The following is a 16288-nucleotide window of genomic DNA, read 5'->3' as shown; positions in this document are numbered from 1 at the left end:
CTTTTTCATTAGGGTTTGGGGGAAATTTAAACGGGGTAGTAAATGATAAATTAAAATATAAGTATATCAAGTAAATAGTCATAAAATATCATTAATAACTATTTATATAAAGTAAATAAAATAATAAGTGAAATTATTATTACTGACAGTACATGCCTGGAAAGCATCCAGCACAGTGCCTGGCACTTAGTAAGTGCTTCGGAAATGTTCACTGTTGTTGCTGCAGTTCCAGAATGTAACCTTTGGATAAAGAATTGAGTGTGACAGGTGACTTCCTAAAAATCAGAAGCAGGAGGAGACCAGGGAGCTCAGGACAGCAGCTCTGGCTAAAATACTTCAAGTAGGAGTCACAGATAAAAAGTGAAGAAGAGGGGGAGGGTAGAGCTCAGTGGTAGAGTGCATGCCTGGCATGCACGAGGTCCTGGGTTCAATCCCCAGTACCTCCATTAAAAAAAAAATAGGTAAGTAAATAAACCTGATTAGCTCCCTGCTTCAAAATAAAAATAAAATAATTTTTTTTTTTAAGTGGAGAAGAGAGGGTGGGGAGAGGTTTGCACAGCTGAGCTGTATTCCCAAAGGGCTCTTGGCAGAAAGTTTGGGAACCACTTCTATACAGGCAGCCTTGCTGTAGCTAAAAAAGAAAAATATCCAGATATGGGCAGGATAAACTTTCTCCAACTCTGTCCTCATCTCCAGAATCAAGGCCAGTCTGATAAAGGCCTGGGAACAGGAGGACTTTGGTTCTGCAGGATTCATCGGTCCTCAGAGGTCTGCCTGTCTCCTCTGCACACCTCTGGTTTTTAGTTAAAAACTCCTCATATAAGGACCACATAAAATAAACATCTACCTTGTTTTGTCCTAAGGGTTTAGGAACGGTAGTTTTGAGCCAGCAGGAGAGCCCGCGGCCACCAGCGTGAGAGAGCTTGCCCTCAGTTGTCACAGTTACTGTCCAAGCGAGGCTAGAACAGCTGCAGACTTGGCTCGCTCACGGAATCGTGGGTTAACGTGTAAACCAGGTGGGGGGGGGGGGCAGGTTGCCCGGTCTCCCCTCGGCCTGGTCCCATGAAGAATGAGCACAAAATTCACCAAGGGACTGGTTTTATCAGGGTTTAGGAACTGTGCCCAATTAAACCAACTACTGGGTAAGTAAACAGTTCGAGTGTTGGCAGGTGCCTTAGAAAGGTATGGACACGGATGCCACCTGTGTTCATTTCCTGTGGCTGCTGGAAGAAATTATGCTGAACTTGGTGCCTGAAAACAGCACAGATTTATTCTCTTTCAGTTTGGGAGGTCAGAAGTCCATCGTCAATTTCTCGGGCTAAAGTCAAGGTGTCGGAGTGGCTGGTTCCTTCTGGAGGCTCCAGGGGAGAATCTATGTCCTTACCTTTTCCAGCTTCTAGAGCCCACCTGCTTTCTTGGCTCATGGCCCCTCCTTTCATCACACTAGTCTCTTTCTTCCATCACATTTCCTCCTTCCTCCTTTGACTTTTTGCCTCCCCTTTATAAGGACACTTGTAATTAAATTGGACCCACCTGGATAATCCCAGCTAATCTCCCCACCACAAGATCCTTGATTTAATCACACCCCAAAAGTCCCTTTTGCCATAGAAAGTAACAGGCACAAATTCCATGGATTAAGATCTGGATGCCTTTCGGGGCTATCTGACACGCCTCTTCCCAAATTCCAAGAAACACAGCGTGGTGACTCGCAAATAGCCCTGAACTGCACCCCAGATTCTTTTCTGTCCCCAACTTGAATGGCCTTTGAATGAGCAAGTCACCCCTCCTGGGCTTCTTATAATGTAGGCGGTCTCTCACCTGCCTCTGCAGGTCTGTAAATAACAGCTGACCCAGTGCCTTCACTCCTTGATCTATCAGCTTTACTGACCCCGGGACGACCAGGCAGGCTCCGGCCTCAGGGCCTTTGTTCTGTGGGTCCCTCTCCCGGAAGCGTCCTTCTCCAGAGCTCCACGTGTTTCCTTCTGGGCCGCGCCTCCTTCAAATCTTTGCTCAGACATCACTGTCTCAGTGACTGTGTTCCCTGACCACCGTATCTGAAGTCAGCACTGCCAGCATGCCCTCCTGCCCAGCCCAGCATCATGGCTTTCCTCTAGTTTGGATCACCGTCTTAACGTTTTATAGCATTTTCTCTGTTCGGCTGGTTTTCGGTGAGCTCTCTGGGACAAGGCTTCTGTCTGTTATAGTCATTCCTCTGTCTCCAGCACTTGAGCAGACCCTCGCACATGGCTGGCGCTCAGCGAATGGTGTGTTGCGTGAATGAATAAATACCTGTAACTCAGAGCTTTGAGTTCACAGCATGTAACAGCCCAGCGAGGTAGATCCCAGTACCGTTCCCCTCTTCCAGATGAGACAACAGGCTGAGAGAGGAAAGAAGGAACCTGTCTAGGTAACAGTTAAGTTGCAGAGCTGAGATGGACGCAGCCTCTGGCCAGAGCCCACACTGGAAATCCCACCACTTGGTGGGTGGAGTTGATTCTTGCAGTCAGCCTCCGGAGTCCCTGATTTTAGAAGCTCTCATCTCTCCCCTCCTTTACTTTGTGTGCAAAATGCCTCTCGGGGAGCAAGAACCCAATGAATCAAGTTGGTGTCCAAAACAGCCTGCTAGGCAAGGACAAAACAGAGTGTCCAGATGGTGCCCAGGTTCCCACGAGCCTGGCCGGCAGCCAGCACACTGACCAGGAGCAACGAGGTGGGATGCACTCCAGCCTCTGCTCCGAGGCCCCCAATCCTCCCGCCTCCCCAGAAGCTGAGCTGACCCTCAGAATTCTGCGCTCCTGGTCTCCAGGGGATTGGCAGTGAAATCTTACTTCGTTTCCTCCTCGCGCCCGGAGGGTAGTCTCTGTGGTGGGACGGTGGAGCTGACCCTTCATAACGGCTTCTGCTTTGCCTTGATTTGAGTTAATCAAGGTTGGTTGAAAGACTGGCTTTCTGTCACCCTGTGGACGACAAAGGTCTGAGCAAGGAGATCAGAGCCCAGAGCGGGGTGCTTGGGACCACCGCCTGAGGCTTTGAGACCTGGGGCAAGTTTCTCAACCTCTCTGTGCCTCAGTGTATTCAGTGATAACATGGACAAAGGTGAGGACAGCAGTCCCTCCCTCACGTGGTGGCTGGGCAGATGCGCTGACCCATGCACAGTGCTCAGGGTGAGCCCAGCACTCGGCCGCTGTCCGGGAAGCAGTAGCAGATGGTTCTGTTGCTGACTGTGTGCTGGGGCTGGCATCAGGCAGGCCGGGTGGGGTGGTCGGTGCCTGTGCTCAGCCTTGCTTCCCAGAGCTGGGGACCACTGGTGGCTCATCCACAGAGCTTGGAGAAGGATCACGGTGTCAGACTTGCTTTGATGGTGACAGGACCTCTGGGTACTGCCCAGCAACCCACAGGCACCAGACTCTGTCCTGGCAGGGAGACACATAGAGGTGTCACTTTCCTGAGAAATACTGAGAGTGGCTGGAGCCCTCCAGATGGGGTCCCTGGTGCCAGCCCTGTAAATAGAGTCACACGCCAGCCACTTGTTTAGAGAAAGACACCATGTCAAGCTCTCGAAGAAAAGCTCCTTGATTTGTTAACTTGCTCCTTCTGTTTATGGCTCCTGGAGTGTTCAGAATGACTTTGTCTTCCTTAATTTTGCCAACGCTTAATGGATCGGCAAGGAGACTGGAGACATCAGGTCTTTTAAAATTCACAGTGTCTTATGTTGGAGAGCGGGCAGCTGCCTCTTCTCTCCTCGAGAAGGGGTAGGTCCTGGGAGACGTCTTGTCTCCCATCTCTGTGCAGTTTCTCAGGCGGAACCCTTCCCAAAGAACACCTGAACCTCCTCTGCCCCCAGACTCTGCCCGAGGGAATTTTTTATCCACCTCAAGTCCTCACAGAGCTGCTGCTTTTCTCCTTCCCGCCCCCTTCCCAGGTGAATTGGTCACTCTTTCTGAGGCTCATTTTCCGTGCCCCATTTTAGCAGGGCTGCTTAGTGATGAAACGTATGGGTTTTAAGCATACCTTATACAAGACATAGCCATGTACTTGCTGTGTGACCTTGGACAAGTTGCTTTACCTCTCTGAACTTCACTGTCCTTATCTATAGAAAAGAACTAATAACTGTTAAATGATTGTGCATGGAAAGAGCTCAACAGAGGGCCTGACATGGATTTGGCATCCCTTCTACAAGGAAGAATCACCCGTCTTCCTGCTGGACTGTGAACGTAGTCTCACACCTGCGTGTCCCCCAAAGCCCCTGGCACACAGTAGGGACCTAGGAATTGTTGGAGTCAATCAAGTTCTTTAAAAAGCCATTCTAAAAGAAATGTCCACCTGTCACCCATCACGCCTTGGTGATGAATTATCTCCAGGGGTGAACTGTGCGTTGCCCCTTTCTGGCCTGCGTGCCCCACCCAGGGACTGGCCCAGGGGGACTCGGCCTTGTCGGCGCTGGTTTGGTGCCAGGGAAAGGAGGTGGGCTTCAAAGTCGGCTAGATTTGATTTTGAATGTTGACCCTGCTGCTTACAGCTGTGTGACCTAGCGCAAATTACCTAACCTCTCTGAGACTCAGAGATAGTGGGGCTAATCATTCCTTGAAGGTCATCTGTGAGGACGGGATGCCTTTAGAAAGGCCTGATTCCTTCTGTTACTGTTCCTACTATGATCATTACTCTGCCTTGCAGATTCCTTACCATCCTTTTTCTTTTCCCATCCGCTGTCTCTGGCCAGGCAGCCCTCCTCCCCTCTCCTGTACCTTTATGACTCATTTGCACAGTGCTTTTTGTTTTTCCTGAGTGCACAGTTTATGAGAACCTGTTCTAAAAGAACAGGAACCTGACACCCTTTGACCTTGGCTCCTGGGGAGGTGGCCTGAAACTCCCAGGCGGGACAGGGGCAGCGGCAATGGTGGCTCAGGGCCTTTCTTCCCATCCCAACCCCCTCCCCATGGCATGAGACTGGAACTTGGTGACAAAAGTGCTTGTGGGCTGAAACTTGGCCAAAAGAGCCCCACTGAATTCTTCCTTTGTGATGGAAATGGTGCACAGCCTGGTTCCCTGCAAGTGGAGCTGGGGATCCCTTCCCAATTATGCAGCTTGGCAGGAAGAGGTTGGGGCGCAGGGAGAATGGTCAAGGAGCCTCTTTGTCACAGGGGCTGCTCATGCTGCCAGACACCTCTAAATGCCGAGGTGTCCTCCCCCTAAACCAGCTGGGCTGGACAGTGCCATTCGGGGCCCAAGGGCAGAGCTCAGAGGCCACATGAGGGTCTAGATCAGAGCCCTGGTTTCTAAGCTGTGTGCCGGGGAATTGCTGGGATCAAGTGAGAGGGGGACCAGGGAAGGCCCGCCCAGCAACACATGGAGACTTTTGCTCTGTATCAGTCAGAGTAGCACCGTTTTCTGTTTTTTGATTTTATTTAAATTGTCTTGATACTAGATTCAGAGAGGCTCCAGTCCCAGTGTGGACTGGTGGTTGTGACCCTCAGCTCGGGTCTCAGCCAGGTAAGCACTGATGTCAGAGCTGTGACTACTTTTCCCAGGGCACAGCTCTTCCCCCGGTCCCAGGGAAGTCCCTAGCTCTGGCTCTGGCTGGCCTGAGATATGCATGGGAGTAAAGACAGGGGCTGCCTGGGCTGGAGGAGCAAGGCTCAAGGCTCTAATACTCCTGCTGAGAAGACCAAGGACCACCTGAGACCTCCAGCTCCAGGGAATATTGACAGTCATTGTCTCAGGTCAGAATGGAAATCACATTTCACATGGTGCCTTCCCCATGTTGCTGGCAAACCATTTGCATATGGATATGAGAGTTGGGTATCCTGAAAACTAGCTCCACCTAATCCTCTCCCCATCCGTCCCCACCTCGGACTAGGCATTTCCCCTAATTGACAGAGGAGATTGGTTAGACTTTTTAGATATTCATCCATTCATTCAACAAATAGTTATTAAGCACCTGTTATGTTCTCAGCACTCTGTGCCGGGTGCCAGGCATATAGTGATGAACAAGGCAGACAAGAACTTTCTTTTAGGGAGTTTATACTCCAATGGGGGAAACAAGGAGACAAAAAGAAAGCAAAACAAGGCTATTACAGACTGAGGTAGTATCATTCATCCATGGGAAGCAATGTCATAAGGACCTAAGTTTGGGGCCTGGGAGTAGTTGGGTGAGTGAGGGGACATTATATAGAGAGTGACCTTGCTGAGAGGTTGTGTTTGAGCCAAGAGACAGAAACAGTAAAGAAGTGGACAAACAGAAAAGTCAGGTGGAAGAGTTTCAGTTATCAGGAACAGTAAATTCAAAGGCCCTGGGGCAGGATGTGCTTAGTTTAACTAGAAACAGAAAGCAAGCCACTACGGCTTGGTGAGCCAAGAGATAAGATGTGAGGGAGGCAACAGTCCCATCCAGTCTGGTGGGAATTTGGATTTTATGCTAAGAGTAATGGAAAGACATTGATGGACTTTTACAATCTCTTATTGCAAAGTATTTTAACCAATCAAAAGAGTATATATAAGATAAATGTGAGGCTTACAGAATAATATAATAAATAAACATCCATGTACTCTTCACTGTTCCCTTCCCCAACACCATTTCTCACTCCTCCAGGGAGGTAGCTGTTATCCTGAATTTTAGTTTATAATCTTTGTATTTCTTCCTAATATTATAAAAATAGAGCAATGTATTGTTCAGTTTTGCTTGGTTTTGAATGTCAAATAAATAGAATCCTGCTGAGTGTGTTTTTCTGCAGTTTGTGTTCCTGTTCAACCTCCCATGTGTCAGAATGGGCCACACTGGTGCTTGTAGCTGTGGTTTATTCCTTTTCACTGCTGTATAGTACTCCACTGGATAATCACTGCATAGTAAGCCGCTGTCATGGCTTATCCTTTCTCCTGGGACATGACAGTATTTGATTTTCTAATGTTGAATCAACCTTGCATTCTTGAGATAAACCCAACAAGATTGTGATGTATCAGCTTTTTTTTTTTTTTTTTTTTTAATGTGGGATTCCATTTGTTGATGTTTTATTTAGGATTTTTGTTTCTGTGCTGGTAGATCAGATTGACCTGTCATTTCCCTTTCCTGCCTTCCTTGTCACTTTTGGGGTCAAGGTTATATATTCTTCATAAAAGAAGACCTGGAGAGTGTCATTTTACCTTCTTTTACCCTCTGGAGCACTTGTGTAAGAGGGAGAAAAACATGGAAAGCTCCCATACTGTCATCTTTCTGCAACCCCACTCTTGTGGTACAGAATCTTGGCTGCTTTTGATACAGCTTTTCTTGCTGTACCCTACCCCCACCCATACCCCTCCCAACAAAAAACAAAGAAAGCACGTGCCTTCCCCATGAGCACCTCAAATTGACATGCTCACGGCTTACTTAGAAAGCTCCTTTTCTACTTTTTTACAGGTGGGTCTTAACTCAAGATTTTAGCATGAAGATTTGCTGTCAGGCCTGCCCAGAGCCTCCCCAGGTAACAACAGGTAGGTGCCTCTCTTAACTGGTTAACAGTTTTCTTGAAAACCCAGATACAGGATCACTCACTTGTCCCTTAGGGCCACCTTGAACCTGACCCGTGATGGATCCAACTCCTGGGTCCAGAGGTGCGTCTGGCCAAGCTGGGACCCCAGGCTGCCCACTAGGGCTGCTCTGTTTTAAGGACATCTTGGAAACTATGTGGTCCAAATCCTTCAAGCACAAAATTAGCTTCTTTCCATATTTTTGAAAGGAAAAGAACAACATACTAAATATAACGTGGGTCAACAAGCCAGGAAGAAGATAAACAGTCACCAGCTGCACCTCAGGGAGCTGGGTTTCCACACCCCCTGGTGAACCAGCTCAAGATCCTGGTCTCCAGAGGGAGGGTGGGACCGATGAACAACTTTAAGCTACTGTTGGACACGTAACCCTGCTGTGTGTTCCAAACAAAACCTTTATTTTGTAACAAAACCCTAAACCCTTTACTTCATTTTCTTATTCGAAAAGCAACACATGCATGTTTCAGTGTTTTCCAATTCTTACCCTCCCAGTAAGAGAAAGAAAATAAAAATCATTCTAATCCCCCCACATGGAGAAAATAACTGTAAACATCACGGCAGGTGTAATTTTAGTGTGTTAAAATTTAATAGCATACATTCAATGGTGTCGCTCAACAATTTTTGCCCCACTAGGGTTCCCTAAGGAGTCTTTTTAGACTTTCTTTTTGTAATAGTCCCCACCCCACCCCATGAAATTTTAATACCACGGATATGCTGGGTATCCGTTTATGTACTGTGGAGGACCACAAACTGTTGTAACAACTGAGATGATTTTATACCATCCCTAAGAGCCAATTTCCCCCTCTTGGGGGTGGTCTTACCCCATTGAGAATGCAGGCCTTAAAAAATATTAATTTTATTTAATATAATAATAATATTAATTTCTGTAAGAACTTACTGTGTGCTGGTCACATACTGTTCTAGGTGCGTTATGTATACTTACTGTTGATTTATCGTAACTCCCCTATGAGGTGAATACTAGAGAGCTTTCATCTCCGACTTACAGTTGTGGAAACTGAGGCACAGAGAGGTTAAGTAACTTGTCCAAGGTCACACAGCTGGAAAGGTGCAGGGCCCAGGCAGCCTGGTTCCGAAGTTCACACTTAACCACCAAGCTCTGTTGCCTTGCAACAACACATCCTAATTGTAAAAAATATCCAAAATACAGAAATAGAGTAAAAGTTCTGCTTCCCAAGCCCCCTCCAACCCCAAAAGCAATCATTGGTACAAGTCTGGAATGTGTCCCTCCCCCTGGGATTTCTATGTATATGTTTGCAGGTAAGAAAATATATTGTCTCTTTTTTTATTTTAACATTTAAGGATCATTCAGCCTTTTCTCCCGTGTATTCATTTATACATACTTGTGTTTAGAATTTTATTAAAATTAGAATCACACTGAACATACTGTTGTTTGACTTTAAAATGTATCATTAGCTGCTTTGAGACTAATTGAACAAGTGCATATACTATGTTTTATTTAACCATATCCAGGTTATTGGCTATTTAAGCAGTTCCTAGTTTCTCACTTCTATAAAGCTACGATACATATCCTTGCCTTGTACACAGTTCTTAGAAGTTGGAATTATAGAGCCTAAGGGTATAAACATTTTTTAAACTTTTGGTCCACAAATGCCAAAACTTGCCATCCAGAAAAAAACATGTGAAGTTGCCCATCCCAGCACCCTCACCCACACTGAGCGTTATGACTTGTTTTTGGTCATTGACAATTTAACGGTCCAAAAATCTGTTAATTCTGACATTTTTATCTCTGCCCGTGCCTCACATCGGGGCCCTGTTTTACTCACATGACAATACAAGGCAAACCTTGAACTGAGAATTAATGAGAGCAAGGAGGCAGAGAGGGTAACGTGGCCCCATCACTGGTTTAATAAATAGGTCGTCAGCCTCCCAGGTACGAGGCCTGCCTGTTGAGTCCCGAGCAGGTGCTCAGTAAGTGGTTTTTTCATCTCTTCTGCTTCCAGCATGAGCCTGGGGCTGCACCTCTCCACCACTGAGCCCTCCAAGTCTGGCCTTGTCTCAGATCCATTTGGCAGAGCTGATGCATTCCCAGGGCTGCCAAACCCCTCATCCTTCCCTTCGCTGGTCGTGAGTGATGGGAGAAACATACACCCTTGTATATATGGTAGACTGATCCCTGTTCGGTGCTCTGCGTGCATCCACACGCATGTTCAAGCACCAGGGCATGTGTGTACACGTTTGTACACACACACGCCCACGCATATAATACAGCACGTTCAGGGCGCAGACCCTATGATGGGAAGTGGGACTTCTCTCTCACAGAGACTTTCCATACGCCCTCGAGCCCGAGTTAGGGCACCTGGCTGCCTTATGCCCCAGTTCCCGTACTTTCTTCCCAATTTATTGTTACTCCCTGTAGACTGTTTTCCTGCTGGCCTGGAAGCCCCCCTCATCCTTAACTTACTCACCAGTGTTTCTCCAGCACCTACCACTGCTTAGCAGAAGCACAAGAAATATTTGTTGAGTAAAAGAAAGAAGGGATGGACTTCCAGCCGATAAAGGATGTTATCCCAAATATTTTTAGAGTATTTTTGAACAAAGTGGCCAGTTTCAGATGGAGTCCACTGTTTGATGAGAAAATATCTCTGCAGCATCAGATTTCAAGTGGCCTGGTTAGCTGTCCTTTTGCAAGGAGCAGAAAGAATGCAGTACCACAAACAGGACTTTGTCCATCTAAACAGCTGTAAAGTTTTACTGTTCTGCAAAGGCTGCGGTTGCAGAAATAACGTGCTTGAGGAGTGTAATTAGCCAGGAGCCTTGCTTGCTGGTCCTCCCGCCCTCTGCAAGTGTTCTAAGCGAAACCCTTCTAGTCAGTTGCTTATCTGGCTCCCTCTCCCAGCCAGCAGATGGTTATGGACTCCCAGGATGGTTGAGCACTCTCTTCTGTACAAGTTCTCCGAGCAGCTTCACGGGAAGAGAGTTTCTCCTCCAGCTGGGCACAACAGCTAAGATGAGGAATGTGCAGGCTTCTGCCCCTTTAAGAAAAGCAAAACTCCATGTGGCTGAAAAGAAGTGTGTCCTGCAGGGTGGCTTCATGTGGCCTCATTTTTCATTCATTGGATTCAGCAGAGATTTTTGGAGTCCTTGTTACGTTCCAGGAGCGGAATGAAGAAGATGCGGTCATGGGAGAGAGAGATGGGCCACAGTAGTTGCTGGGGGCATGCGGGACACATCAGGGAAAGGCAGCAATGCCAGGCGGGGTGTGGGAAGGAAGGTGAGGTGCCAGACAAGCGGGGAAGGCAGGGCCAGGTTAAGCCAGCCACGAGCATGATTCTAAGGAGCCTGGATTTTCTGCAGCAGGAAACGGGGAGCCACTGAGGGTGGTGAACAGACCGCAGGGGCCTGTCTGGACTGGGACATAGCATTGACCAATGCCCGTCACCCAGGTGATTCTGGTACATCAGTTGATCACGGCTCAGACATGCCATCGTCCAGTCTCCTTGCAGTACCCGCACAGAGTGAGGTTTCATTAAATTCCACAACATGTTTGAATGACCTGCAGCTCTGACCTTTCCGTCCTCCTGCAGGGAAAGGTCTGTCATTTCCTTTTCGGGCGGGGGTAGGCAGATCAGCCTTCCTTTCGCAGGCTCACAGAAGGAGTGGGAGCACGTAAGACATCTGGAATGCATCAGAGGCGAGGCCCAGCCCCGCCTGGGACTCAGTCCTGCCTCTTAACCCCTTCAAGCGGACAGCCGCTGCGTCCACCAGGGCGGCCAGAAGCGGAGCTGATTTTCCTCCCTTTCTAATTTTCCTCCGCTTTCCTTTCAGACTTCTCGGCCGCAGCCGACCACACGGGATGCCTCGCATCGGCTTGAAACGGTCCCTCGAGAATCCGTGGCTGTGTTGTCAGTGTGGCCCTAGGGGTTTTGTTCAGGGCGTGTAAGGGGGCTTTGCTGCTGCTGCTGCCGCCTTTTATTTATTTCCTTTCTTTCTTCGAACCTGGGCCTTGTCTGGCTCCCTCTGGCATGATGGCCCAGTCCAAGGCCAACGGCTCGCACTATGCGCTGACCGCCATCGGCCTGGGGATGCTGGTCCTCGGGGTCATCATGGCCATGTGGAACCTGGTACCTGGCTTCAGCGCAGCCGAGAAGCCGACCGCTCAGGGGAACAACAAGACGGAGATAGGCAGCGGCATTCTCAAGAGCAAGACCTTCTCCGTGGCCTACGTGCTGGTCGGGGCCGGGGTGATGCTGCTGCTGCTGTCCATCTGCCTGAGCGTCCGGGACAAGAGGAAGCGGCGGCAAGGCGAGGAGCTGGCACACGTCCAGCACCCGGGGGTCGAGCCTCACGCCCAGGAGGAGGACAGGTGAGGACTGGTTGGCCGCACGGCCCCCCTCCCAGGGTTCAGTGATGAGGACGTTTTCCTCTAGGAGCCTTTCTCCCGCTAAGGCTTCTGTAAAACAGTTTGTCGTTTTACAAAGAACTTTATGCTTTGATCCCAAAGATTCCCAAATAATGTGCTATGAATGGATGACAGGTGTATCGAGATTTTGACATGCCCAGGGGATCTGCAGGGGGCCTGGAGCGGCCAGAGCCTTCAGACCGGCTGCTTGTCCACTTACCCCACATCCTGTGCGTTTATGCTTTGAGCTGAAAAGGTTGGGAAGCAGGGTTCTCTTTGACCAAAAATGCTATGCACACATTTAAAAGACAAGTGGTAAATTGGGGAACCTATGATCGAGGTTGATATCCCTATTGTAGAAGGAGCCCTTGCAAAGGAATATGAAAGATGAACACTTCAGCAGGGAAACAGACACAGGACACAGACAAGCATTTCATAGAAACTCAAACAATAGATGTTCAGCCCCATTAGTCAGGAAGTGCAGACAACCCAAAACGGGCATCGTAATTCGTTGGCCATCGTATTGGCCAAGACAGCCTCTGGGATTGGAGATTTGTAGGAAAATGGGTTGCTGATTAGAGTGTTGATAGACATAACCTTACTGAAGGGGAGCTCCCAGTAAGAGGCCGTATTAAAGACGTGTGTACCTGTCAGTGCTATTCCTAAGAGCGTGTCTGTGGGAGACAGTCACACCGGTGCAAAGGGGTTTGCACCCCTATGTGTATCAGAGCACTGCTGAGAACCGCGAACACTGACAACCTAAACACCCATCCATCGAGCATGACATGCCCATTCCTTGGAGTTCTGCGCTGCTTATACTTGCTAATGTGGGACCGCGTCCAGCACGCTGAGAAAAGGAGGTTACAACACAGTGTGTTAGGGAAGGTCCTCATGGCACCAAACGCTGTGGCTGTGGGATTAGAGAAGGATCTGGAAAGGTACACAGCAGAAGGTCAAAGGTGGTTATCATCTCTGCGTGGAAGGATTTTGGTGTTTTTTCCTTCATTCAATTTTTCTGTATGGTTTGAATTTTCTGCAAGTATGTCTTATCTCTGTGGTGAGATGGGAGCTGTTTTTTATTTTGGAAAAATTAAACCGATTTTCTGATAGTAAAAAATAATCATGCATATTCCAGAAAACTTGGGAAATAGAGAAAAGAACAAAGAAGGAAGATCAGTCACCCATCATAACCCACCCTGGGTAATTCATGAGCTCATTCTTAAAGGAGATGAAAGGAAAGCCCAGACAAATAGTGAGGTTTCCCATGTTGGCCACTGTCATCTACACAGGTGACACAGGTTCAAGTGTTAAAAAATATGTAAAAAAAAATGCCCTGACTTTTTGGTTTTCCTTTGCCAACAGTCAAGAGTAAGGCTGAGGATGTGACCCATCCTTTGCATCTAACGGTGAACTTTGGAAGACAAAATTACAGAGTAATTTGAGATACATGTGAATTTTATATTCCAGATATTCCTTCTCTACTGGGGGATAACTGTTTTGCTTCAAATTGGCAGCTGTTTCGTGCATTTTGTGTTGCCTTTCGTCAAAGGACCCCCTGCTGGGTATCAGAAGAGCCCATCGGGCATGTTGTGAAGCGTGAGGCTTAAAGGCAAAGGGGGGTTAACACCAGTGATATGACATAAGTGTGTGGCATTCATACCTTGCCCTCCCACTTCTTAAAGGTATGACCATGTCACTTAACCTCTATGTATCCATTTCCCCATCCATAAAATGGGTATACTAATAGTACCTAACTCATAGTGTCATTAGTGAAGATGAAATTGGCTCCTATGTACTTAGAACAGGGTTTGGCTCATAATCAACTGTTGAAGTGTTGGTTTTTATTACCTCCTGGACACCTTTGTTGTTTACAAGGCTGGTTTATGTGCCCTAGTGACAACACGGGATTTGGGGTCCATCTGTGATTTTAAGTGACCCGAGCACATGCTAACACCCCCATGTCTGTGCCTGCTGTCTTGCAGCCAGGAGGAGGAGGAGGAGGCCTCCTCGAGGTACTATGTCCCCAGCTACGAGGAAGTGATGAACACAAACTACTCGGAGGCGAGGGAACCGGACCAGAACCCCAGGATGAGCATCTCTCTCCCCTCCTACGAGTCCTTGACGGGGCTGGACGAGACAAGCCCCACCACAACCAGGGCCGACGTGGAGATCAGCCCAGGGAACCCCCCCGACAGGCAGAACTCCAGACTGGCCAAACGCCTGAAGCCGCTCAAAGTTCGAAGGATAAAATCCGAAAAGCTTCACCTCAAAGACTTCAGGATCAACCTGCCAGACAAAAATGTGCCTCCTCCCTCCATCGAGCCTTTGACTCCCCCCCCACAGTATGATGAAGTCCAGGAGAAAGCCCCCGACACCCGGCCCCCCGACTGATGGCCCCTCCCCGAGCGTGTCCCTCCCTCACTCATCCTCCACGCCACCAGACCCCGAATGAAGCCACTTCAGTCGCCGTTGAGAAGCCGAGGGGCCAGGCGTGTCCTTAGCAATTTGGATGGGGGCCGGGGGCAAAGGGGTGAGGGGCTTCGGGAGCGGTCCACAGAACCTCACGTGGCAGGTGCATCGGAAAGAGCTGCTGCCTCGGATCTCGTGATGTTGTGTCCCCATCGAGGGACAGGGCGCTGGCATCGTCCCTGTTGGCCTTCCTCAACTCTGAATCGTCAGTGACATCACTCCCTGTTCCAATTAGGAAAGGAGACCTAGCAACTGGTTTAGGTTGTGGTTTTGTTTTGCTTCCGCTAGGACTGTTCTGTTTCCAAAAGAAAACAAGTTATGCCTTTGCTTTCTCACTGGAGTCCTGAACTGTGGGTAGGAAACCTGACCCAGCTTTATAGAAGGGACACAGGCCTGTTTCGTGCATTAAGCCAAACAAGAGGCTGGATGATATACATAGGAGCGGGGTCCCATGGGGTTCTCAGAGAAATGATGCCATCGGTTCTTTTGAGGACCCCAGGCCTGAGGAGGCGCAAGGTCCTGGTCTTCATTGGTAGAGTTGACTAGTCTCTCCTGCGTAACAGCAAAAAAGGAAGGCCGTACGAGATGTTCTGTTCCTTCTAAAACGCCGTGCAACTGAGCTTTTTGTAATAAAATATTTTCTATGTCGTTCCTTTGGTGCTGAGTTACTTTAGCCACTCTTCCAAAACTGACTTGCTTAGGGAGAAGCCTCACTGATAAGGATATTAGCTAATATATACCAAACAGTGTATGTCCCATTTTCAACTGGACCCAAGTCAGGTGTTACTACCATTTTGGAGGTTAGTTCATGAAGGATCAGGTTAATTAAAAGGCCCCATGCCCAACCACATGTAAGTGGCAGAACTGGGATTTGAACCCAGGCCTCCAGGACCTGAGTTCTTAAATATTCTACTGTGCAACTCCGTGTAAAGAGCTTGTTCATACTTTGAATGAGGACCTGTGCCTCCCAAGAGCTGAGACTGTCCCCGTCAACCCACATGCCCAGCAGAAAGTTCTGGCTGTTTGGACAGCAGCTCTCTCCCTGTCGTCTCCTCTTCTGAGAACTGGGCCGGGTGGGCTGTCTGATCGTGTGGGGCGGGTGAGCGTGTCCCGGTGGGCAGGGCACAGTGCCTACCTGAGGAGCTCAGGAGAGCAGTTCACTGCGTGAGAACACACGGGATGGCAGCCTGCCGAGGCTGGGCTGAACCAGAGGACCGGGGACGTCTGGGGTCAAGGTCTTGACCGTGGAGTGGGAGTCTGGGAAGACAGACCCGAGTCCAAAGTTCCCTTCGTGGTGTTGGCGAGCAGGGAGCGGGCTGCTGGGGGTCTGCCTGGCGAGGAGCTTGATTAAAAGAGTAAATTCTCAGGGCCTGGATGTTCCTAAAAGCTCCCGTGGGAGGGAAGGGGCGGTGGCAGGTAGAAAGTGAAGCACCATCTTTTATCAGAATTGGCAACAGTGCCTATATTCCAACCTTTCATTTCCTTGCATAAATCCACTCAGAAAAAGGGAGCTGCAAGGGTCTGCTTTGTGGCCAGGGATGCCCGGAGGCCTGGTCTGGTCCCAGCCCTGCACAGAGCCAGCCTGTGCGTCTGTGTAGCTCTGGCCTGGACTTGCCCTTCGGTTACAATCTGCGGTTCCCCCAGATGGGAAGACAAATGGGAGGAAAAGGAATAAGGGACTAGCAAGTTCCAAGTGAGCTGAGAAATGACCTTCTAAAAGGTCTCTCGATCTGGCCTCTATAGACAGCTGTGGGGGGCTCTGCAGTCTAGACCCTCCTGGGAAGAGAAAAAATTGGGGAGCCTGCAGTGGATCAACTGACCCCATAGCCCCCAAAGATCTCAGGCTCTAACCCTTGGGACCTGAGAAAGTTACCTTTTATGGTAGAGTTTTTGCAGCTGTGATGAAGCTAAGGATTTTGA

At 48.8% G+C, this 16288-nt stretch overlaps 1 protein-coding gene across 2 annotated transcripts in view; it reads left to right on the top strand.

The window, feature by feature from the left end:
- Positions 1 to 15020, top strand: part of TMEM51 (transmembrane protein 51) — a 48681-nt gene extending 33661 nt beyond the window's left edge. For both annotated transcript variants that reach the window (XM_064494043.1, XM_031464109.2), the window contains exons 2-4: positions 7391 to 7464; positions 11326 to 11863; positions 13882 to 15020. In XM_064494043.1, the coding sequence (XP_064350113.1) occupies positions 11523 to 11863; positions 13882 to 14290 (750 nt within the window). In that variant the 5' untranslated portion in view covers positions 7391 to 7464; positions 11326 to 11522 and the 3' untranslated portion in view covers positions 14291 to 15020. The remainder of the gene's footprint in view (positions 1 to 7390; positions 7465 to 11325; positions 11864 to 13881) is intronic.
- The last annotated feature ends 1268 nt before the right edge of the window (positions 15021 to 16288 follow it).

Source organism: Camelus dromedarius, chromosome 14 (genome assembly GCF_036321535.1).
Source record: "Camelus dromedarius isolate mCamDro1 chromosome 14, mCamDro1.pat, whole genome shotgun sequence".
NCBI classification, from domain to species: Eukaryota; Metazoa; Chordata; class Mammalia; order Artiodactyla; family Camelidae; genus Camelus; species Camelus dromedarius.
Note: the sequence above shows the minus strand (reverse complement) of the source record. Positions and strands in the feature narration are given on the sequence as shown.